This window comes from Salmo salar, chromosome ssa15 (assembly GCF_905237065.1).
Source record: "Salmo salar chromosome ssa15, Ssal_v3.1, whole genome shotgun sequence".
Lineage (NCBI taxonomy): Eukaryota > Metazoa > Chordata > Actinopteri > Salmoniformes > Salmonidae > Salmo > Salmo salar.
In genome coordinates this window covers 20,300,741-20,318,904 of record NC_059456.1, presented here as the reverse complement: position 1 = coordinate 20,318,904, position 18,164 = coordinate 20,300,741, and the positions used below count along the sequence as shown (strand labels likewise).

The following is an 18,164-nucleotide window of genomic DNA, read 5'->3' as shown; positions in this document are numbered from 1 at the left end:
AGTTTAAATGGAATTTATTATTATTATTATATATATTTTTTTATTTTACCTTTATTTATCTAGGCAAGTCAGTTAAGAACAAAGTCTTATTTACAATGACGGCCTACCCAGGCCAAACCCTCACCCGGACAACGCTGGGCCAATTGTGCACCGCCCTATGGGACTCCCAATCACAGCTGGTTATGATACAGCCTGGAATCGAACCAGGGTCTGTAGTGTCGCCTTTAGCACTGAGATAAAGTTCCTTAGACCGCTGCGCCACTCGGCAACCCAAACACTGCTGAATTAGGCTGCGTTCACACAGGCAGCCCAATTCTGATATTTTTTTGACCAATCACATCAGCTCAGAAAAAATATGATGTGAAAACATGTGATTGGTCAAAAGATCAAATTAGTGGGAAAAATATCAGAGTTGTGTAAACACAGCCTTTGGCAGTTATCATCGTCCTTTTCATTCCCATAACTCTTTCTCATTGTCAACATTACAGACTATGGTTGACTGTAGAGGAGATGAGATGTTCTGAACAGTGTATCGGTTTGATCATTACACCTTTGAGAGGAGGGAGTTAGTGGTTGGTGGGTGCCAAGGGAATAGCAGTCTATCTCTTCTGTATTTAGCTATAATTAGCTACACATTACATTACTGTGAGTTGTTGGGAGGTTAAGCTCTGTTCCCCACAGGGATCTCTGAAGTGGGGAACCCTGCTCCCTCTGCTCGGGGTACAACAGAGTAGGGTTGTCATGACACCAGTATCGTGACACCACTGTACCTTCCTTGGCAAAAAAAGAAAACACGAAACAGACTTCACTCTATAGTCATTTAAAAAAAACGGCTTTATGTAAAATATTGTGTGATATAAGAGAGAGGGGAAAAAACTCTCGGGGACTCTGGGAAGGCTCTCTGACAACGGAAGGCTGTGCGTTTGAAACATTAGAATGTTTTTTTTTTCTCAAGTAAATTAAATCGGCGTCATGTTTTGTATCCTTGCCACGATACTTTCAAGTATTATGAAACACCAATATCGTGACACAACCCTATGACAGACTGTCACTGTGCCTTCCTTCTCCATCAGATGTTTGAGTAATGTAACTAAAAACCACATGACATGCCTTTTCATGTAAATGAAATTACATTTAATGGAACCACCATATCCTGGATTAACTGAGCTTGCTTGGCCAATTGGACTAATGGTATAGTCCCAAAAGTGTATACCACACCCATCTGGCATTCCAAGCAAATGCTCCAAATATTTTGAAAGATTTAGATTTTATTTCAACCAAGGTCTGGTTACAAAGTGCTCAAACTCTTACCCCTAAAGGTGTATGGATGTGTTTCTTTGATAAATAATATAACACAATTACTACCAAATCATACCCAATCCATTCCTGGGGAAATTGACACAATATACAGTACATATACAGTACCAGTCAAAGGTTTGCACACACCTACTCATTCAAGGGTTTTTCTTTATTTTACTATTTTCTACATTGTAGAATAACAGTGAAGACATCAAAACTATGAAATTACAAATATGGAATCAAGTAGCAACCAAAAAAGTGTTAAACAAATCAAAATAGATGTTATATTTTCGATTCTTCAAAGTAGCCACCCTTTGCCTTGATGATAGCATTGCACACTCTTGGCATTCTCTCAACCAACTTCACCTGGAATGCTTTTCCAATAGTCTTGAAGGAGTTCCCACATATGCTGAGCACTTGTTGGCTGCTTTTCCTTCACTTTGCTGTCCAACTCATCCCAAACCAGCTCAATTGGGTTGAGGTCAGGTGATTGTGAAGGCCAGGTCATCTGAGGCAGCACTCCATCACTCTCCTTCTTGGTCAAATAGCCCTTACACAGCCTGGAGCTGTGTTGGGTCATTGTCCTGTTGAAAAACAAATGATAGTCCCACTAAGCGCAAACCAGATGGGATGGCGTATCGCTGAAGAATGTTGTGGTAGCCTGCTGGTTAAGTGTGCCTTGAATTCTAAATAAATCACAGACTTCTTTGAGGAAAAGATCATGATCATTAGAAAGCAAATTACGGACTCCTCTTTAAATCTGTATATTCCTCCAAAGCTCAGTTGTCCTGAGTCTGCACAACTCTGCCAGGACCTAGGATCAAGGGAGACACTCAAGTGTTTTAGTACTATATCTCTTGACACAATGATGAAAATAATCATGGCCTCTAAACCTTCAAGCTGCGTACTCGACCCTATTCCAACTAAACTACTGAAAGAGCTGCTTCCTGTGCTTGGCCCTCCTATGTTGAACATAATAAATGGCTCTCTATCCACCGTATGTGTACCAAACTCACTAAAAGTTGCAGTAATAAAGCCTCTCTTGAAAAAGCCAAACCTTGACCCAGAAAATATAAAAAACTATCGGCCTATATCGAATCTCTCATTCCTCTCCAAAAATTTTACTAAAAGCTGTTGTGCAGCAACTCACTGCCTTCCTGAAGACAAACAATGTATATGAAACACTTCAGACTGGTTTTAGACCCCATCATAGCACTGAGACTGCACCTGTGAAGGTGGTAAATGACCTTTAAATGGTGTCAGACCGAGGCCCTGCATCTGTCCTCGTGCTCCTAGACCTTAGTGCTGCTTTTGATACCATCGATCACCACATTCTTTTGGAGAGATTGGAAACCCAAATTGGTCTACACGGACAAGTTCTGGCCTGGTTTAGAGCTTATCTGTCGGAAAGATATCAGTTTGTCTCTGTGAATGGTTTGTCCTTTGACAAATCAACTGTAAATTCTGGTGTTCCTCAAGGTTCCGTTTTAGGACCACTATTGTTTTCACTATATATTTTACCTCTTGGGGATGTCATTCGAAAACATAATGTTAACTTTGAGTGCTATGCGGATGACACACAGCTGTACATTTCAATGAAACATAGTGAAGCCCCAAAATTGCCCTCCCTGGAAGCCTGTGTTTCAGACGTAAAGTGGAAGTGGATGGGTGCAAACCTTCTACTTTTAAACTCGGACAAAACAGAGATGCTTGTTCTAGGTCCCAAGAAACAAAGAGATCTTCTGTTGATATGACAATTAATCTTGATGGTTGTACAGTCATCTCAATTAAAACTGTGAAGGACCTCTGGACCCTGATCTCTCTTTTGACAAACATATCAAGATTGTTTCAAAGACTGCGTTTTTCCATCTAAGTAACATTGCAAAATTCAGAAACTTTCTGTCCAAAAATGATGCAGAAAAATGTATCCATGTTTTTGTTACTTCTAGGTTAGACTACAGCAATGCTCTACTTTCTGGCTACCCGGATAAAGCACTAGATAAACTTCAGTTAGTACTAGACATGGCTGCTAGAATCTTGACTAGAACCAAAACATTTGATCATATTACTCCAGTGCTGGCCTCCCTACACTGGCTTCCTGTTAAGGCAAAGGCTGATTTCAAGGTTTTACTGCTAACCTACAAAGCATTACATGGGCTTGCTCCTACCTATCTTTCCGATTTGGTCCTGCCATACATACCTACACGTACGCTACGGTCACAAGACGCAGGCCTCCTAATTGTCCCTAGAATTTCTAAGCAAACAGCTGGAGGCAGGGCTTTCTCCTATAGAGCTCCATTTTTATGGAATGGTCTGCCTATCCATGTGAGAGACGCAGACTCGATCTCAACCTTTAAGTCTTTATTGAAGACTCATCTCTTCAGTAGGTCCTATGATTGAGTGTAGTCTGGCCCAGGATTGTGAAGGTGAACAGAAAGGCACTAGAGCAACGAACCACCCTTGCTGTCTCTGCCTGACCGGTTCCCCTCTCTCCACTGGGATTCTCTGCCTCTAACCCTTTTACAGGGGCTGAGTCACTGGCTTACTGGTGCTCTTCCATGCCGTCCCTAGGAGGGGTGCGTCACTTGAGTGGGTTGAGTCACTGACGTGGTCTTCCTGTCTGGGTTGGCGTCCCCCTTGGGTTGTGCCGTGGCGGAGATCTTTGTGGGCTATACTCGGCCTTGTCTCAGGATGGTAAGTTGGTGGTTGAAGATATCCCTCTAGTGGTGTGGGGGCTGTGCTTTGGCAAAGTGGGTGGGATTATATCCTGCCTGTTTGGCCCTGTCCGGGGGTATCATCGGATGGGGCCACAGTGTCTCCTGACCCCTCCTGTCTCAGCCTCCAGTTTTTATGCTGCAGTAGTTTATGTGTTGGGGGCTAGGGTCACGATGACTCCTTGTTGTTCCCAGTCCAACTGACCGTGCTGCTGCTCCAGTTTCAACTGTTCTGCCTGCGGCTATGGAACTCTGACCTGTTCACTGTTATTACTATTATTTGACCATGCTGGTCATTTATGAACATTTGAACATGTTGCCCATGTTCTGTTATAATCTCCACCCGGCATAGCCAGAAGAGGACTGGCCACCCCTCATAGCCTGGTTCCTCTCTAGGTTTCTTCCTAGGTTTTGGCCTTTCTAGGGAGTTTCTCCTAGCCACCGTGCTTCTACACCTGCATTGCTTGCTGTTTGGGGTTTTAGGCTGGGTTTCTGTACAGCACTTTGATATATCAGCTGATGTAAGAAGGGCTGTTTAAATAAATTTGATTTGACAGTGTCACCAGCAAAGCACCATCACACCTCCTCCTCCAAGCTTCACGGTGGGAACCACACATGCAGAGGTCATCTGTTCACCTACTCTGCGTCTCACAATGACACGGCAGTTGGAACCAAAAATCTAAAATTTGGACTCATCAGACCAAAGGACAGATTTCCATCGGTCCAAATGTCCATTGTCTCTTCTTCTTATTGGTGTCCTTTAGTAGTGGTTTCTTTGCAACAATTCGGTCATGAAGGACTGATTCATGCAATCGCCTCTGAACAGTTGATGTTGAAATGTGTCTGTTACTTGAACTCTGTGAAGCATTTATTTGGACTGCAATTTCTGAGGCTAGTAACTCTAATGAACTTATCCTCTGCAGCAGAGGTAACTCTGGGCTCTTCCTTTCCTGTGGTGGTCCTCATGAGAGCCAGTTTCATCATAGTGCTTGATGGTTTTTGCGACTGCACTTGAAGAATCTTTCAAAGTACTTGAATTTTTCTGTGTTGACTGACCTTCATGTCTTAAAGTAATGAGGGACTGTTGTTTCTCTTTGCTTATTTGAGCTGTTCTTGCCATAATATGGACTTGGTCCAAATAGGGCTATTTCTGTATACCACCACTACCTTGTCACAACACAACTGATTGGCTCAAACGCATTAAGAAGGAAAGAAATTCCACAAATTAACTTTTAACAAGGCACACCTGTTAATTGAAATGCATTCCACCTCATGAAGCTAGTTGAGAGAATTCCAAGAGTGTGCAAAGCTGTCATCAAATAGGCAAAGGGTGGCTACTTTGAAGAATCTCAAATATGTTTGATTTGTTTAACACTTTTTTTGGTTAGAACATGATTCCACATGTGTTATTTCATAGTTGTGATGTCTTCACTATTATTCTACAATGTAGCAACAACAAAAAAGAAAGACCCTTAAATGAGTAGGTGTGTCCAAACTGTTGACTGGGACTGTATATAGCAGACTATAATGTTATACAACTGACATAAATAAACAAACAAGAGAGAAAAAAACAAATCAGATTGATCAGATACTTGAGTAGCTCTAACCAATCAGATTGATCAGATACTCGAGTAGCTCTAACCAATCAGATTGATCAGATACTCGAGTAGCTCTAACCAATCAGATTGATCAGATACTCGAGTAGCTCTAACCAATCAGATTGATCAGATACTCGAGTAGCTCTTACCAATCAGATTGATCAGATACTCGAGTAGCTCTAACCAATCAGATTGATCAGATGCTCGAGTAGCTCTAACCAATCAGATTGATCAGATGCTCGAGTAGCTCTAACCAATCAGATTGATCAGATGCTTGAGTAGCTCTAACCAATCAGATTGATCAGATACTTGAGTAGCTCTAACCAATCAGATTGATCAGATACTCGAGTAGCTCTAACCAATCAGATTGATCAGATGCTTGAGTAGCTCTAACCAATCAGATTGATCAGATACTCGAGTAGCTCTAACCAATCAGATTGATCAGATACTTGAGTAGCTCTTACCAATCAGATTGATCAGATACTCGAGTAGCTCTAACCAATCAGATTGATCAGATGCTCGAGTAGCTCTAACCAATCAGATTGATCAGATGCTCGAGTAGCTCTAACCAATCAGATTGATCAGATGCTTGAGTAGCTCTAACCAATCAGATTGATCAGATACTCGAGTAGCTCTAACCAATCAGATTGATCAGATGCTCGAGTAGCTCTAACCAATCAGATTGATCAGATGCTTGAGTAGCTCTAACCAATCAGATTGATCAGATGCTTGAGTAGCTCTAACCAATCAGATTGATCAGATGCTTGAGTAGCTCTAACCAATCAGATTGATCAGATGCTCGAGTAGCTCTAACCAATCAGATTGATCAGATGCTCGAGTAGCTCTAACCAATCAGATTGATCAGATGCTCGAGTAGCTCTAACCAATCAGATTGATCAGATGCTCACGTAGCTCTAACAAATCAGATTGATCAGATGCTCGAGTAGCTCTAACCAATCAGATTGATCAGATACTTGAGTCGCTCTAACCAATCGGATCATATTATTCCTATTCACAGGGTGAAAAGAAACCAAACCTCTCAGTAGTTACAGGTGATCTAGAGCCAAGAGTCTCTGATTATAACAGCAGTTCTGTACACAGCATCTTTATATACATGACTATATTCCACAGTGTTTATATATTCACCCCTAAAATCAGTTTGTCTCGTTTCCCTGTATTCCTCATTAATTTCGTTCCATAGAAACAACTATCAGCGTTATAATGTCACTATCATAGGTCTCCATGGCATCACCCCACCTATTCAGGGCCTGTCCTTCATCCTCATTGGGCGATGCAGCTGTCATTCAAGCCTCCCCGCCCAATTATCAAGCCTTGGCCTCCAGCATCTCCAGGAAGAGTTTGTGCATGGGCACTTTTCCCTGCACTTTGATGCTGTAGAAGTGCTGCACTGCCTTGGCGGCGGTCTGACGGAGCAAGGGAAGGGTCATCAGCAGCTTTCCTGTCCGCCGAGGGTCCTCCGTGTTGTGGGCACCTTCTAAGTCCTGCAAGGCCTCATGGAGAGAGTCCTGGAGCCGCTGAACAGCCTCCACATTCTCTATATGCGTGGAGTCTATAAGGAGAGAGATGAGGAGGAGGAGGAGGGAAGGGGTAGAAAGAGAGAAGGAGGGGGAGAGAGAGATGCAGAGAGAGAGAGACAGAGAGAGGGAAGGGGAGAGAGAAAGAGGTGAGGTGAGGTAGAGAGAGAGAGAGGGAGAGGGAGGGGGAGAGAGAGAGGGCGAGAGAGTTGAGGTAAAAAGAGGTGAGGTAGAGAGAGAGAGAGAGAGAGAGAGAGAGAGAGAGGGAGGTAGAGAAAGAGGGAGACAGAGGGAGGGGGAGAGAGAGAGGGAGAGAGAGGTGAGGTAGAGAGAGAGAGAGAGAGAGAGAGAGAGAGGGAGGGGGAGGGAGGGGGGAGGGGGAGAGAGAGAGAGGTGAGGTAAAAAGAGTTGAGGTAGAGAGAGAGAGAGAGAGGGAGAGGGAGGGAGGGGGGGAGAGAGAGAAAGGGAGATGGAGATGGAGGGGGAGAAAGAGAGGGAGAGGGAGGGGAGAGAGAGAGGGAGGGGGAGAGAGAGAGAGAGAAGGAGGGGAGAGAGAGAGAGGGAGGGGGAGAGAGAAAGAGGGAGAGGGAGGGGAGAGAGAGAGAGGGAGTGAGAGGTGCGGTAAAAAGATTGAAAAGTAAATAAACTTTGGTTGTCTTTTACTTAATGCCAACAAAAAGTAGCCCGCAAATAAAAACTTGGTGGCTCACAATTATTCCAACCCACTTTAAATTCCGTGGCTCCTTTTTAGCAAGCATAATTTGTTTTTGAAAAGCTCTTTCTCTCTCTCTCTTTAGTTTATAGTTAATCACTGGATTTAAATACATGTGTGTACTGGGACTCCAGGGAGAGGACTGTATAAATCTAACCAGGCTGTATCCTGGACCATATACTCTCATCTACTAATTCATTCAGATGACTGCATTAGCTGTGTGTGTGTGTGTGTGTGTGTGTGTGTGTGTGTGTGTGTGTGTGTGTGTGTGTGTGTGTGTGTGTGTGTGTGTGTGTGTGTGTGTGTGTGTGCGTGCGTGCGTGCGTGCGTGTGTGCGTTAGCAGGGTATCGTTCAACTCTAGCGGCAGACAGCCTTATTTTCCATCAGAAAGAGAAAGCAGTCCCCTTTAAAACAACAGTCCAAAAATTAAAACCAACCCAAAAACACACAGCAAACCTCCACTTCATAGAAAGTCTACATGACTGATTTTTTTATCAATTGCAGATAGTGGTTTTCCAGATTTGGATAAGGCTTTCAGAAGTGCATTTCATTTGCACAGCAGCATGTCCTGGATGGAGGGAGTTGACACTTGATATGCCTTAGAAATTGTCTGGTTGTGTCAACTGGGAAATCTGTGAACACTAGACAACATCTTGGTTTGAACTTGTTTCTTTAACGAGACAGTGACTGACACGCCAAGGGACTGCCTGTTTATAAATTGCTGGCTGACACGCCAAGGGACTGCCTGTTTATAAATGACTGACTGACACGCCAAGGGACTGCCTGTTTATAAATGACTGACTGACACGCCAAGGGACTGCCTGTTTATAAATGACTGGCTGACTGACACGCCAAGGGACTGCCTGTTTATAAATGACTGACTGACACGCCAAGGGACTGCCTGTTTATAAATGACTGGCTGACTGACACGCCAAGGGACTGCATGTTTATAAATGGCTGGCTGACACGCCAAGGGACTGCCTGTTTATAAATGACTGGCTGACTGACACGCCAAGGCACTGCCAGTTTATAAATGGCTGGCTGACACGCCAAGGGACTGCCTGTTTATAAATGGCTGGCTGACTGACAAGCCAAGGGACTGCCTGTTTATAAATGGCTGGCTGACTGACACGCCAAGGGACTGCCTGTTTATAAATGACTGGCTGACTGACACGCCAAGGGACTGCCTGTTTATAAATGATTGACTGACACGCCAAGGGACTGCCTGTTTATAAATGACTTACTGACATGCCAAGGGACTGCCTGTTTATAAATGACTGACTGACACGCCAAGGGACTGCCTGTTTATAAATGACTGACTGACACGCCAAGGGACTGCCTGTTTATAAATGACTGACTGACACACCAAGGGACTGCCTGTTTATAAATGACTGGCTGACACGCCAAGGGACTGCCTGTTTATAAATGACTGGCTGACTGACACGCCAAGGGACTGCCTGTTTATAAATGACTGGCTGACACGCCAAGGGACTGCCTGTTTATAAATGACTGGCTGACTGACACGCCAAGGGACTGCCAGTTTATAAATGGCTGGCTGACACGCCAAGGGACTGCCTGTTTATAAATGGCTGGCTGACTGACAAGCCAAGGGACTGCCTGTTTATAAATGGCTGACTGACACGCCAAGGGACTGCCTGTTTATAAATGACTGGCTGACTGACACGCCAAGGGACTGCCTGTTTATAAATGGCTGGCTGACTGACACGCCAAGGGACTGCCTGTTTATAAATGACTGACTGACACGCCAAGGGACTGCCTGTTTATAAATGAAGTGTAAAATCCCTACATTTTACTACCAGAATTCCGGAGAATCAGGAACAGAGTATCAGTACTTTAAAAATAGAGCAGTAGAAGACAGGACATGTAAATGAGGCAGAAAAAACGTACAGCAGAGAGCTAATTACAATCTTAACTGACTGATTAAGTGTCTGTTACCAGGCAGCCAGCTATCTTCTGTTGTAAATTACCTTTCTATCAGGGGACATTAACTAGGGTACGTCGACCGTACGTGTGTTCTGCACCACTCTGCATTTGGCCCTTCATGTTAACGCCGATGTGATCCTTCACCGCGACGTGTGTGTGTCTGTCTGTGTGTCTGTGTGTGTGTGTCTGTGTGTGTGTGTCTGTGTGTGTTTGTGTTTATGTTTCTGTGTGTCTGTGTGTGTGTTTCTGTGTGTGTGTGTCTGTGTGTGTGTGTGTGTGTGTCTGTGTGTGTGTGTGTCTGTGTGTCCGTCTGTGTGTGTCCGTCTGTCTGTCTGTGTGTGTGTCTGTGTGTGTGTGTGTGTGTGTGTGTCTGTGTGTGTGCGTGTGTGTGTGTGTGTGTGTGTGTGTGTGTGTGTGTGTGTGTGTGTGTGTGTGTGTGTGTGTGTGTGTGTGTGTGTGTGTGTGTGTGTGTGTGTGTGTGTTAGTGAGAGAAGGGCAGAATGCATAACTAATTTCCATATAATCTGTCAGCAGGCTGGCGTCAATCCCGTCGATACTGCGCTAATTACCAAATCAATGGCCATGAATTTCCACAGCTGTCACACAGACACACACACACATACAGAACAGATCTCTGTGAGACAGTATGTCAACACAGCATGGCTGGCCTCTCTCTCTCTATCCACCACTCTATACCTCTCATTCTGTTATTCCTCTCTGATCCTTCCTCTCTCCTCATTCTGTTATTCCCCTCCCTCCCTCCCTCCCTCCCTCCCTCCCTCCCTCCCTCCCTCCCTCCCTCCCTCCCTCCCTCCCTCCTCCCCTCCCTCCCTCCCTCCCATTCATCTCGTGAGGAGTTTGTCATCTGAAGACTAAAGAGAAAGCTCCCTGCTCAGCATTGTTCATTTCTCAGTATGTCAGGCAGGAAGCAGGAGAAACAGGCCCTCAATCAGTCACTGACTAGCTGGGGGACAGGACCCTCCAGACAGTCACTGATTAGTAGGGGGACAGGACCCTCCAGACAGTCACTGATTAGTAGGGGGACAGGACCCTCCAGACAGTCACTGATTAGTAGGGGGACAGGACCCTCCAGACAGTCACTGATTAGTAAGGGGACTGGACCCTCCAGACAGTCACTGATTAGTACGGGGACAGGACCCTCCAGACAGTCACTGATTAGTAGGGGGACTGGACCCTCCAGACAGTCACTGATTAGTAGGGGGACAGGACCCTCCAGACAGTCACTGATTAGTAGGGGTACAGGACCCTCCAGACAGTAGGAGGATTAGTAGGAGGATTGGACCCTCCAGACAGTCACTGATTAGTAGGGGGACAGGACCCTCCAGACAGTCACTGATTAGTAGGGGGACAGGACCCTCCAGACAGTCACTGATTAGTAAGGGGACTGGACCCTCCAGACAGTCACTGATTAGTAGGGGGACAGGACCCTCCAGACAGTCACTGATTAGTAGGGGGACTGGACCCTCCAGACAGTCACTGATTAGTAGGGGGACAGGACCCTCCAGACAGTCACTGATTAGTAGGGGTACAGGACCCTCCAGACAGTAGGAGGATTAGTAGGAGGATTGGACCCTCCAGACAGTCACTGATTAGTAGGGGGACAGGACCCTCCAGACAGTCACTGATTAGTAGGGGGACAGGACCCTCCAGACAGTCACTGATTAGTAGGGGGACAGGACTCTCCAGACAGTCACTGATTAGTAGGGGTACAGGACCCTCCAGACAGTAGGAGGATTAGTAGGAGGATTGGACCCTCCAGACAGTCACTGATTAGTAGGGGGACAGGACCCTCCAGACAGTCACTGATTAGTAGGAGGATTGGACCCTCCAGACAGTCACTGATTAGTAGGAGGATTGGACCCTCCAGACAGTCACTGATTAGTAGGGGGATTGGACTTTCCAGACAGTAATTTATTAGTATGGGGACAAGACCCTTCAAAAAGGCATTGATTAGTCAGAGGGCAGGACCTTCTAGACAGTCATTGATTAGTAGGGGGACAGGACCCTCCAGACAGTCATTGATTAGTAGGGGGACCCTCCAAACAGTCATTAATTAGTAGGGGGACAGGACCCTCCAAACAGTCATTGATTAGTAGGGGGACAGGACCCTCCAAACAGTCCTTGATTAGTAGGGGGACAGGACCCTCCAGACAGTCAATGATTAGTAGGGGGACCCTCCAAACAGTCATTGATTAGTAAGGGGACCCTCCAAACAGTCATTAATTAGTAGGGGGACAGGACCCTCCAAACAGTCATTGATTAGTAGGGGGACAGGACCATCCAAACAGTCATTGATTAGTAGGGGGACTGCACCCTCCAAACAGTCATTGATTAGTAGGAGGGCAGGACCTTCCAGACAGTCATTGATTAGTAGGGGGACAGGACCATCCAAACAGTTATTGATTAGTAAGGGGACAGGACCCTCCAAACAGTCATTGATTAGTAAGGGGACCCTCCAAACAGTCATTGATTAGTAAGGGGACCACATGGAAACAAATGAGCCCCAATGCTCATTCCACTTCACTTAACACATTTTATTGGCCCTGTTTTCCCAGTGAAATGTTAGTATACGGTGAAGTGCTGGCAGGCAGCTGTTGTTACAGAGAGATCACTTCAGATTCAAGTCGAAATGTGTCATTTTTGCAAGTCCCTGGGATGTACATTTGCAAAAAAAAATATGTCTACAAATGTACTGAAAATTAAATACAGAAATATCTTATCTACATACGTTCAAAAGTTTGGGGTCACTTGAAAATGTCCTTGTTTTTGAAAGAAAAGCACATTTTTTGTCCATTAAAATAACATCAAATTGATCAGAAATACAGTGTAGACATTGTTAATGTTGTAAATGACTACTGTAGCTGGAAACGGCTGATTTTTTATGGAATATCTACATAGGCGTACAGAGGCCCATTATCAGCAACCATCACTCCTGTGTTCCAATGGCACGTTGTGTTAGCTAATCCAAGTTTATCATTTCAAAAGGCTAATTGATCATTAGAAAACCCTTTTGCAATTATGTTAGCATAGCTAAAAACTGTGGTGCTCATTAAAGAAGCAATAAAACTGGCAATCTCTAGTTGAATATACAGTGCCTTGCAAAAGTATTCATCCCCCTTTGCGTTTTCCTATTTTGTTGCCTTATAACCTGTAATTTAAATTAATTTTTATTTGGATTTCATGTAATGGACATACACAAAATAGTTCAAATTGGTGAAGTGAAATGAAAAAAAAAAAACGTTACATTTTTTTTTCAAAAAAAGGAAAACTGAAAAGTGGTGCGTGCATATGCATTCACCCCCTTTACTATGAAGCCCCTAAATAAGATCTGGTGCTACCAATTACCTTCAGAAGTCACATAATAAGTTAAATAAAGTCCACCTGTGTGCAATCTAAGTGTCACATGATCTGCCACGTGATCTCAGTATATATACAACTATTCTGAAAGGCCCCAGAGTCTGCAACACCACAAAGCAAGGGGCACCACCAACCAAGCGGCACCATGAAGACCAAGGAGCACTCCAAACAGGTCAGGTGCAAAGTTATGGAGAAGTACAGATCAGGGTCCGAAACTTTGAACATCCCACGGAGCACCATTAAATCCATTGTTAAAAAATGCAAAGAATATGGCACCACAACAAACCTACCAAGAGAGGGCTGCCCACCAAAACTCACGGACCAGGCAAGAAGGCCATTAATCAGAGAGGCAACCAGGAGACCAAAGATAACCCTGAAGGAGCTGCAAAGCTCCACAGCGGCGATTGGAGTATCTGTCCATAGGACCACTTTAAACTGTACACTCCACAGAGCTGGGCTTTACGGAAGAGTGGCCAGAAAAAAGCCATTGCTTGAAGAAAAAAATAAGCAAACTTTTTGTGTTCGCCAAAAGGCATGTGGGAGACTCCCCAAACATATGGAAGAAGGTACTCTGGTCAGATGAGACTAAAACTGAGCTTTTTGGCCATCAAGGAAAACGTTATGTCTGGCGCAAATCCAACACTTCTCATCACCCCGAGAACACCATGCCCACAGTGAAGCCTGGTGGTGGCAGCATCATGCTGTGGCTATGTTTTTCATCGACAGGGACTGGGAAACTGGTCAGAATTGAAGGAATGATGGATGGCGCTAAATACAGGGAAATTCTTGAGGGAAATCTGTTTCTGTCTTCCATAGATTTGAGACTGGGACGGAGGTTCACCTTCCAGCAGACAATGACCCTAAGCATACTGCTAAAGCAGCACATGAGTGGTTTAATGGGAAACATTTAAATGTCTTGGAATGGCCTCGTCACAGCCCAGACCTCAATCCAATTGAGAATCTGTGGTATGACTTAAAGATTGCTGTACACCAGCGGAACCCATCCAACTTGAAGGAGCTGGAGCGGTTTTGCCTAGAAGAATGGGCAAAAATCCCATTGGCTAGATATGCCAAGCTTATAGAAACATACCCCAAGATACATGCAGCTGTAATTGCTGCAAAAGGTGGCTCTATAAAGTACACTGCTCAAAAAAATAAAGGGAACACTTAAACAACACAATGTAACTCCAAGTCAATCACACTTCTGTGAAATCAAACTGTCCACTTAGGAAGCAACACTGATTGACAATACATTTCACATGCTGTTGTGCAAATGGAATAGACAACAGGTGGAAATTATAGGCAATTAGCAAGACACCCCCAATAAAGGAGTGGTTCTGCAGGTGGGGACCACAGACCACTTCTCAGTTCCTATGCTTCCTGGCTGATGTTTTGGTCACTTTTGAATGCTGGCGGTGCTTTCACTCTAGTGGTAGCATGAGACGGAGTCTACAACCCACACAAGTGGCTCAGGTAGTGCAGCTCATCCAGGATGGCACATCAATGCGAGCTGTGGCAAGAAGGTTTGCTGTGTCTGTCAGCGTAGTGTCCAGAGCATGGAGGCGCTACCAGGAGACAGGCCAGTACATCAGGAGATGTAGAGGAGGCCGAAGGAGGACAACAACCCAGCAGCAGGACCGCTACCTCCGCCTTTGTGCAAGGAGGAGCAGGAGAAGCACTGCCAGAGCCCTGCAAAATGACCTCCAGCAGACCACAAATGTGCATGTGTCTGCTCAAACGGTCAGAAACAGACTCCATGAGGGTGGTATGAGGGCCCAACGTCCACAGGTGGGGGTTGTGCTTACAGCCCAACACCATGCAGGACGTTTGGCATTTGCCAGAGAACACCAAGATTGGCAAATTCGCCACTGGCGCCCTGTGCTCTTCACAGATGAAAGCAGGTTCACACTGAGCACGTGAAAGACGTGACAGAGTCTGGAGACGCCGTGGAGAACGTTCTGTTGCCTGCAACATCCTCCAGCATGACCAGTTTGGAGGTGGGTCAGTCATGGTGTGGGGTGGCATTTCTTTGGGGGGCCGCACAGCCCTCCATGTGCTCGCCAGAGGTAGCCTGACTACCATTAGGTACCGAGATGAGATCCTCAGACCCCTTGTGAGACCATATGCTGGTGTGGTTGGCCTTGGGTTCCTCCTAATGCAAGACAATGCTAGACCTCATGTGGCTGGAGTGTGTCAGCAGTTCCTGCAAGAGGAAGGCATTGATGCTATGGACTGGCCCGCCCGTTCCCCAGACCTGAATCCAATTGAGCACATCTGGGACATCATGTCTCGCTCTATCAACCAATGCCACGTTGCACCACAGACTGTCCAGGAGTTGGCGGATGCTTTAGTCCAGGTCTGGGAGGAGATCCCTCAGGAGACCATCCGCCACCTCATCAGGAGCGTGCCCAGGCGTTGTAGGGAGGTCATAAAGGCACGTGGAGGCCACACACACTACTGAGCCTCATTTTGACTTGTTTAAAGGACATTACATCAAAGTTGGATCAGCCTGTAGTGTGGTTTTCCACTTTATTTTGAGTGTGACTCCAAATCCAGACCTCCATGGGTTGATAAATTGGATTTCCATTGATTATTTTTGTGTGATGTTGTTGTCAGCACATTCAACTATGTAAAGAAAAAAGTATTTAATAAGATTATTTATTTCATTCAGATCTAGGATGTGTTGTTTAAGTGTTCCCTTTATTTTTTTGAGCAGTATATTATTGTTTTTTTTGTTTGTATTTTTATTTTTTTTGTCATTTAGCAGACGCTCTTATCCAGAGCGACTTACAGTAGTGAATACATACATTTCATTTCATGCATTTTTTTTTTTTGTATTGACTTTGGAGAAGTTGAATAGTTATGCACGCTCAAGTTCTGTTTTTTTGTCTTATTTCTTGTTTGTTTCACAATAAAAAATATTTAGAATCTTCAAAGTGGTAGGCATGTTGTTGACTTTCTTCTGAAACTCATCAGTCGATTCTTGTTCTGAGAAATGAAGGCTATTCCATGTGAGAAATTGCCAAGAAACTGAAGATCTGGTACAACGCTGTGTACTACTCCCTTTACAGAACAGCGCAAACTGGCTCTAACCAGAATAGAAAGAGGAGTGGGAGGCCCCGGTGCACAACTGAGCAAGAGGACAAGTACATTAGTGTCTTGTTTGAAAAACAGACGCCTCACAAGTCCTCAACTGGCAGCTTCATTAAATAGTACCCGCAAAACACCAGTCTCAACGTCAACAGTGAACAGTGAAGAGGCGACTCCGGGATGCTGGCCTTCTAGGCAGAGTTCCTTTGTCCAGTGTCTGTTCTTTTGCCCATCTTAATTTTTTTTATTTTTATTGGCCAGTCTGAGATATGTTTTTTTCTTTGTAATTCTGCCTAGAAGGCCAGCATCCCGGAGTTGCCTCTTCACTGTTGACATCCTCTCGCTGAAACTATTGTCTTTTTTTGTCTTATGTTGCACCTACTTCTCATTTTCCAGGAATATTCTTGTTACTGAATTGGATTCAGTCTCGTTAGGTGAACTGTGTCCTCACCTTTGGTCTAATAATTTTCCCATTATCTCCAAACTGTTCCCTTTTCCCAATTGCTACCATGGTTATGCTTTTCATATTTCTTCTGTAAGAAACATTTCAATTTATCCCTTTAGAGTGTAAAGGATGCTAACCCTAACCCTAATCCTAACCCTAACCCTAATCCTAACCCTAACCCTAACCCTAATCCTAATCCTAACCCTAACCCTAATCCTAATCCTAATCCTAATCCTTAATCCTAGACAGAATTAATACCTTAACTTAACCGTAGAGTTGTTTCTGTGACAAACGTCTGGAGTTTATTCGGACCAGTGAGCCATAATACAGGATGTCGCCACTAGGAAGCAACAGCGAGCACTTTAATCCGCTCGTTCCGGCACCGAGGGTCTCGTCTTCAATTCCAGTGATAGGCAATCGTTTTTTTTTTGTTGCAACTTTGAAATTGGATGTTTAGAGCGACTTCAAAATGTGTTGTTTGGTGAAACGTGGAAAAACATCTAATTCTGCAGTGAGACTGTGAGAGCTTGTTACCTGTTATAGAGATAAAGCAGGGGGGAGAGAGAGAGAGAGAAAGGGGGAGAGAGATAGAGGGAGAGAGAGCGAGAGAGAGGGGGGAGAGAGAAATAGAGAGAGAGAGAGAGAAAGAGAGGGGAGAGAGAGAGAGAAAGAGCACTGACAATCACACACACGCTATACACACACACACACATGCACTCAGAAGAGGCAAGGACATGCACACACACGCACACACGCACACACGCACAGACACACACGCACACACACACACACACACACACACACACACACACACACACACACACACACACACACACACACACACACACACACACACACACACACACACAATAGAGGTATTTAATTAAAGAGCCGTGTTGCCGACCCTTTCGTCCCCTTTCTTATCTCAGACCGTCTGTGTGGAGGTCAGATAGACCATCACTTGTTTTGTTTTATTTCTTTGTTTGTTTTAATTATATGTCAGATAGCAGATTTATTAGAGATTTACCATTCAGATGTACCCTACTGTCAAGCTTCAGGGGGACGGGACTGTTTCCTGTGTCTCGTTTTGTCAATAGGTTTATATTAGTGTGTGTGTGTGTGTGTGTGTGCGTGTGTGTGTGTGTGTGTGCGTGCGTTTGCGATAATGTTTATTGCATCTCTGCATCTCTGTCGTCCGTTGTCCTACCTGAGTTGGAGAGGGCGATAGCCTTAAGTGTGACAAACTCCTCCTTCTCCATGCTCAGCTTCTTATAGCGTCGGACCAGAGGCAGGATGGCAACGTGCAGATCCAGCAGGCCAGATAGACGAGCGTGTTCCTCATCCACCACATAGTCCTCAGCATACACCAGCTCCTCCTCGCAGGCCAACGAGCGGAACACGATGTTCAGGACCAGGATCTCCATCCAGGCACTCTGCAGTAGACTCAT

The 18,164-nt window shown here is 44.9% G+C and overlaps 1 protein-coding gene across 1 annotated transcript in view; it reads right to left on the bottom strand.

Annotated features, from left to right (window-relative positions):
- Positions 1-5,443: 5,443 nt before the first annotated feature.
- The window catches only part of LOC106571038 (steroid hormone receptor ERR2), a 166,373-nt gene continuing 153,652 nt past the window's right edge, over positions 5,444-18,164 (bottom strand). Inside the window, exons 6-7 of the mRNA XM_045695538.1 lie at positions 17,924-18,164; positions 5,444-7,181 (exon numbers count right to left, since the gene is read on the bottom strand). The exon at positions 17,924-18,164 is cut by the window's right edge and continues 29 nt beyond it. Coding sequence (XP_045551494.1) covers positions 6,937-7,181; positions 17,924-18,164 — 486 coding nt within the window. The 3' untranslated portion in view covers positions 5,444-6,936. The remainder of the gene's footprint in view (positions 7,182-17,923) is intronic.